Source organism: Macrobrachium nipponense, chromosome 38, assembly GCF_015104395.2.
Source record: "Macrobrachium nipponense isolate FS-2020 chromosome 38, ASM1510439v2, whole genome shotgun sequence".
In the NCBI taxonomy this organism is placed as follows: Eukaryota; Metazoa; Arthropoda; class Malacostraca; order Decapoda; family Palaemonidae; genus Macrobrachium; species Macrobrachium nipponense.
In genome coordinates this window covers 8,921,118-8,928,617 of record NC_061098.1, presented here as the reverse complement: position 1 = coordinate 8,928,617, position 7,500 = coordinate 8,921,118, and the positions used below count along the sequence as shown (strand labels likewise).

Sequence of the window (7,500 nt, the reverse complement as noted above, 5' to 3'; positions counted from 1 at the left end):
AATAATTTCCATTTATAAATTATTATAGTAATCTCCATTTAAAAATCACTATAATGATTTCCATTTTAATAATCTCCAATCACAAATCATCATTATAATTTCCATTCGCAAATCATCATTATAATTTCCATTCGCAAATCAATATGATAATCTCCATCCATGAATCATCACAATCAACTCCACTCACATAAACCCATGGCTCATGTAATCCTTCCCCCCCCCCCCCCCCCCCCCCCCCCCCCTCCCCCCCCCCCCCCCCACCCCCCCCCCCGCCCCCCCGCCCCCCCCCCCCCCCCCATACACTTTCCCAAAACCGCCAAAAGCCGCAGTTGCAGTTGTGCCAAAATGAAGAACGAACATCCACTCCTGAATCTCATCACTTTCTCTCTTATGCTTCTTATCTCCTGATTTCCTTTTTCTCCTTTGTGCCTCAATTGGCCTCTGCATGGATATCTGCCTTCTGTCCCCTGTGACCTCCTCATGAAATATCTCCTTCTGTCTGTGACCCCGCTCCTCATGATATTCCTTCCTTGTCCAAATGGCCTCCTCGTGATATCTCCTTCTTGTTCTGTGACCGCTCCTTCATGATAATCTTCCTTCTGTCCTGTGACCGCTCCCTCCTTGATATTTCCTTTCTGTCTGGTGACCTCCTCTGAATATCTCCTTCTGTTCTGTGACCTTCCTGCCTAGATATCTCCTTACTGTTCTGTGACCTCCTCCTTCCTGATATCTTCTTCTTTGTCTGTTGACCCTCCTCAATAGATTTATCTTCCTTCTGTGTCTGACCTTCCTTCTCCTCATAGATATTTCCTTCTGTCTTTGACCTCTTCCTGATATCTCCTTTCTGGTCTGTGACCTCCTCATGAATATCTCCTTCTGCAGTGACCTTCTCATGATATCTCTTCTGTATGTGACCTCCTCATGATATCTCCTTCTGGCAATGAACCTTCCTATGATATTCCCTTCCTTGTCTGTGACCTCGCTTATGGATTATCCTTCCTTCTGTCTTTTGGACCTCTTCTGATATCTCCTTCTGTCTGGTGAGCTCCTCATATATCTTCTTCTTTGCAGTGGGACTTCTTCATGATATCTCTTCTTGTCTGTGACTTCCTTATGATATCTTCCTTCTGTCCTGTGAACCTCTTCCTGATACTCTTCTGCCAGTGACTGCCTCCTTGATATCTTTCTGTCTGTGACCTCCTTTTCATGATAATCTCTTCTGCCAGTGACTTCCTCATGATATCTCCTTCTGTCTGTGACCTCCTTATGATATCTCCTTCTGTCTGTGACCTCCTCATGTTATTTCCTCCTGCAGTGACTGCCTCTCCTGATAATCTCCTTCTGTCTGTGACTGCTCTCCTGATATCTCCTTCTGTCTGTGACTCTCATGATATTCCTTCTGTCTGTGACTCCTCATGAATATCTCTTCTGTCTGTGACTTCCTCATGAATATCTCCTCTAGTCTGTTGACTCCTCATGATATCTCTTCTGTCTGTGACCTCCTCCTGTTCTCCTTCTGTCTGTGACTCCTCCTGATTATCTCCTTCTGTCTGTGCCTGCTGCATGATATTTCCTTCTGTCTGTGACCTCCTCAATGATACTCCTTCTGTCTGTGACTCCTCTGTATCTCCTTCTGTCCTGTGACTCCTCATGATATTCCTTCTGTCTTGTGACTCTCAATGATATCTCTTCTGGCCAATGACTTCCTCGTGATACTCCTTCTGTTGTGACTCCTCCTGATATCTTCCTTCTCAATGGACTTCTCAATGATATCTACTTCTGTCCTGTGACTTCTATGTTATCTCTCTTCTGTTGTCACTCCTCCTGATATCTCTTCTGCAATGAATTCTCATGATTCTCTTCTGCAGTTGACCGCCTCCTGACATGTATCCTCCTTCTGCAATGACTTCTCATGATATCTCTTTCTGTCTGTGCCTCCTTCATGATATCACTTCTGCCAATGATTTTCCTCATGATATCTCTTTTCTGTCTGTGAACTCCTCATGAATCTCTCTCTGTTGTGACTCCATGATATTCCTTCTGTCTGTGACCTACTCATGAATCTCTTCTGTGTCTGACTCCTTATGATATTTCCTTCCTGTCTGTGACCCTCCTGATATTCCTTCTGCCAGTGACCTCCTCAGATATCTATTCTGCATGTGATCCTCAGGAATTCTCCTCTGTCTGTGACCACTAAGGATATCTCGGTCTGTCTGTGACTCCTCCTATAATATCCTTCTGTCGTTGACTTCCTCATGATATTCTTTGTCGGTGCCCTCTCATATATCTCCTTAGTATGTGACCTCCTCATGATATCTCCTTCTGCCATTGACCGCTCCTGATAGCTACTTCTGTCTGTGACCGCCTCATGAATCTCCTCTGTCTGTGAGTCCTCTGATATCTCCTTCTGCCAATGACTGTCCTTCTGATATCTCTTCGGGTCTGTGACCTCCTCCTGATATCTCCTTCTGTCTGTGACCTCCTCATGATATCTCCTTCTGTCTGTGACCTCCTCCTGATATCTCCTTCTGTCTGTGACCTCCTCATGATATCTCCTTCTGTCTGTGACCTCCTCATGATATCTCCTTCTGTCTGTGACCTCCTCATGATATCTCCTTCTGTCTGTGACTTCCTCATGATATCTCCTTCTGCCAATTACTTCTCTGATTCTCTTCTGTCTGTGGAACTCCCTCCTGATATCTCCTTCTGTCTGTGACCTCCTCATGATATCCTTCTGTCTGTGACCTCCTCATGATATCTCCTTCTGTCTGTGACCTCCTCATGATATCCTCTCGTCTGGGACCTCCTCCTCATATCTACTATGTCTGTGACTTCCTCATGATATCTCCTGCGGTCGTGACCTCCTCATGATATCGCCTTCGTCCCTGTGACCTCCTTGATATCTCCTTCTGCCGGGACCTCCTCATGATAATCTCCTTTCTGTTCCTGTGACTCCCGCTCATGATATCTCTGCTTGACCTCCTAATGATATTTCCTTCCTTGCCAAGGCCTCCTTCTGATATCTCCTTCTGCAGTGACCTCTCTGAATCTCCTTCGTCTGTGCTCCTCATGATACTCCTTCTGCCAGACCTCCTCATGATATTCTTCCTTCTGCCTTGACCTCCTCATGATATCTCCTTCTTCCCCCGTTACCTCCTCTCTATATCTCCTTCTGCCAGTGGAACCTCCTCATGATATCTCCTTCTGTCCGTGAACCTCCTCATGTGATTCTCCTTCTGCCATGACCTCTCATGATATCTCCCTTCTTGGTCCAGTACCTCCGCCTCCATGATATCTCCTTCTGCCAGGGACCCTCCTCATGAATAATCCCTTTCTGTCAGTGACCTCCTCATATAATCTCCTTCGTCGTGGACCTCCTCATGAATCTCCTTCTTCAGTGACCTCCTCATGATATCTCCTTCTGTCTGTGACCTCCTCATGATATCTCCTTCTGTCTTGGGTGACCTCCTTCATGTATGTTCCTTCTGCCTTGACCTCCTATGATACTCCTTCGCCCAGGACCTCCTCATGATTAATCTCCTTCTGCCAGTGACCTCCTCATGATATCTCCTTCTGCCAGTGACCTCCTCATGATATCTCCTTCTGTCTGTGACCTCCTCATGATATCTCCTTCTGTCTGTGACCTCCTCATGATATTCCTGCTGTCGTGAACCTCCTCATGCATATTCTCCTTTCTGTCTGTGACCTTCCTAATGGATCTCCTTCCTTCTTGTCTGTGACCCTTCCGCCATGATATATCCTGTTCTGTGACCTCCTCATGTATTCTCCTTTGCCTTGTGAAATTCCTCATGATATCTCCTTCTGTCTGTGAACCTCCTCATATTATCCCTTCCTGTCTGTGACCATCCTCATGATATCTCCGTCTGTGACCTTCCTCATGTATCTCTTCTGCTGTGGACCCTCCTGATTCCGTTCTGTCTGTGACCTCCTCATGATATCTCCTTCGTCGTGACCTCCTCATGAATCCTGCTGTACCTCCTCATGTATCTCTGTCTGAACCCCTCCATGATCTCCTTCTGGCTGTTGACCCTCCTCATGATATCCTGCTGTTGACCATCCTCATGATTCTTCCTTGCCAGTGACCGCCTCCTGACATGTATCTCCCTTCCCTCCTGCCGCAGGTGGTGATTTTCCACGTGGAAAACCACCCATTCCACACCTTCTACGTGCAGTGCGTGACCTTCAACTTCTTCCCGTCGATGCACCACGAGATGATCTACAACCTCTTCTGCCTGGTGATGCTGTACGTGGCCCCGCTCTCCATCATCATCACCTTCTACGGCGCCATCGTCCTCACCATCTTCCAGAAGAGCCGCCTCTCCGCCGATGGTGAGACCGGGGGGAAGGGGATTGGGAAGGGGTAGAGGGAGGGTTCTCTTAAGGAAGGGAGGGAGGCTGATCTTCCTCTTCTTCTTCTTCTTCTTGTGATTTTTTCTTCTTTTTCTTTCGCTTCTTCCTCTTCTTCTGCTTCCTTTCCGTATGCTTATTCTTTGTCTTCTGCTCTTTTTTTTTATTTTTTGCTTCCTCTTTTGTTATGCTTCTTCTTCTCCTTCTTCTTCTTTTGCTTCTGCTTCTTCCTCGTATTCTTCTTTTCCCTCTATTTCTGATCCTGCTTCTTCTTCTCCTCGTTCTTTTTCTTCTTCTTCTTCCTTGGCGTCTTCTTCTCCTTCTTCTTTATTGGCTGCTGTTTATTGATTTTTCGTTGTCCACTCCCCCTTGTGCTTCATTTGTTCTCTGGTGTGCGGAAGAGAGAGAGAGAGAGAGAGAGAGAGAGAGAGAGAGAGTGTGTGTGTATCTGTTGATCTGTAGGTCCACCTTGAGTGTCAGGGTCCATGTTAGGTCTATGTGTGTGTGAGTGTGTGTGTGTGTATAAGAGAGAGAGAGAGAGTCAATTATTATCGACTGAAGACTGTAATTCCATCCCCGGAATTTCTTTCATCAGGGACAGATGACAAATTCTAGGAGAGAGAGAGAGAGAGAGAGAGAGAGAGAGAGAGAGAGAGAGAGAGACGAGACGGATCTTTGAAGTTGGGAGAACTATTCCGAACCGATTCCTCCCCAATTAAATCGCATCGAAAGCCTGTTCGGTTTTGCCTTTGTAATGGCGGGGGTTGGAGGGAGGGGTGGAGGGAGAGAATGAGGGGTGGAGGGAGCGGGGGGGGCTGAGGGTGGGGGTTGGGGGGAGGGGGGGAGGTGTCTGGAAAGGTCAAACTTCTTCGTGCTGTCCGAACTTTCGGTGAAAAGTTTTCCAATTCGAGTGTGTGTCTGTGTTTATGTGTCTGGGGGTTATCAGGACTAATTGTTTTATGTGAGCTCCTCTCGACTGTTGGTCACGGTAATAGTAGCGCTTTTGTTTGTCCAAGTTTGACCTAAATATAATGTCATTTAAGGCAAGTTAAATGTCTAAAGACGTCAGGTTTTTGTTTAATGGATTTTCTTTGTATTTAGCCTTCAAGACAGAGTTAAAGTTTACCACAAGTTAAATGTCTAAAGACGCCAGTTAATAATTGAATGGGTTTTCTTTGAAACCGCTGTTTCAAGAAATATTTAAATAGCGATTGATTGATTGGCATCTTGGAACACAAGACGTTTGACAAATTAAGTGTAAGGGCCTGTTACTTAGTCTAAGTGGATCTCTCTCTCTCTCTCTCTCTCTCTCTCTCTCTCTCTCTCTCTCTCTCTCTCACACACACACACACACACCTTAGACCCCAACATTCATTCAGCATTCAGTGGTCCAACAGGTAAACAAATGCGCTCGAGTTTATTACTCTCTCTCTCTCTCTCTCTCTCTCTCTCTCTCTCTCTCTCTAGTTCTAACTGAGTTCCACAGCAGTGAACTGATGGCCAGATTGTTCCTTCCTTTCTTTAGGATCGAACCGCTACATTTTGAGTACCTACGAGAGAGAGAGAGAGAGAGAGAGAGAGAGAGAGAGAATACTAGGTTAACACGGGTTATGATTGGACAGTTCCATACATGCATACATAAATGTATCGTACAATAATTCATTGATTTTTCTTAAAGTACTGATACGCTTCAATGAATTCATGGGTGGAGCATAAAACATTTTATTCTGTAACCCTACAGCTGAAATATTCAATTATGCTCTTTTTCTTCCATTTGCTTCGTATGTTAATTTGCCATGCATATTCCATCAGCTGTAAATATCCCTTTGGTTGCAAATTATCCCCAAGGCACAAAAGAGTTTAATGTTAATGGGCTAAGCGTAGTTCTTCAGTATTTAAAAGTTTAAATTCCTTTGCAGGATCAGTGACTCATTTTCTCATTTTACAACCACTCGTACAGACTACTATAGTAGATTCACATCAACCGTGCATCTGATGTCTAGCCCAGTGACTCATTTTCTCATTTTACAACCACTCGTACAGACTACTATAGTAGATTCACATCAACCGTGCATCTGATGTCTAGCCCAGTGACTCATTTTCTCATTTTACACCACTCGTACAGGGATACTATAGTAGATTCTCATCAACGTGCATCTGACGTCTAGCACAGGACTCATGTCTCATTTTACAACCACTCGTACAGAATACTATAGTAGATTCACATCCAACCGCGCTACTGATGTCCTAGCCCAGGACTCATTTTCTCATTTTACAACCACTCGTACAGACTACTATAGTAGATTCACATCAACCGTGCATTTGATGTCTAGCCCAGTCCGTTACGACGCTCCTGATTGGCTGTTGATTAGCCAGTCACAGGCTTAGAAACTCTCGGTCTCTCGATAGAATTCACATTGGCAGGATGTTTGTTCCACCTCTCCTTACAGATACTTTTGAAGGACGTCTTTCAAAAGTGTCCCTCAGGATAGGTGGAACATACATCCTGCCTATGTGAACTCTCGAAAGAGAGTTTCCAGCCCCGTGATTGGCTTATCAACAGCCAATCAGGAGCGTCGTAAGGGACGGGCCTAGACATTAGATGTATGGTTGATGTGAATCTACTATAGTAACCTGTTGTCTTGGAGGCGAGTCGATTTCGATTCAAATCACGGGATCTGATCTCGACGGGAATATGTGGAGTAGTGTTGAAAGGGATTGTATCTCTCTCGAAGATTGGGTCGATAATTATTTCGTTTTAATTGCAATGTTTTTAATCCATATTTTAACAATTGATTTTGATGACTATGTTTAAATGGCTCAGTTTTTTTTCAGACACTTCCTCATTGCCTGAGAAGTTACCTATTTTCTGATAAATGATTTTGTTCTTTATATAATATACTATGGAAAGTGTTTCGTATCTGGAATGTATTTACGTATTATTTATATTGGCAGTTTGAACACTGAAATCCCCCCCCCCCTCTCAATGTAATACTAATTATATCTAGAGAATGGTTCTGTCGTCAACAATTGTATTGGACAACCTGTACTATCGGCAGATACCACCAAGTTCCTCGTTGGACGAGTGGTTTTCGCGCTCGACTACCAATCCGGTATTCCGAAGTCCGATTC

General features: G+C 44.8%; 1 protein-coding gene across 2 annotated transcripts in view; it reads left to right on the top strand.

Moving 5' to 3' along the window:
• The window catches only part of LOC135209870 (adipokinetic hormone/corazonin-related peptide receptor variant I-like), a 126,468-nt gene that overhangs the window by 75,711 nt on the left and 43,257 nt on the right, over positions 1-7,500 (top strand). For both annotated transcript variants that reach the window (XM_064242629.1, XM_064242628.1), the window contains exon 3: positions 4,143-4,350. In XM_064242629.1, the coding sequence (XP_064098699.1) occupies positions 4,143-4,350 (208 nt within the window). The remainder of the gene's footprint in view (positions 1-4,142; positions 4,351-7,500) is intronic.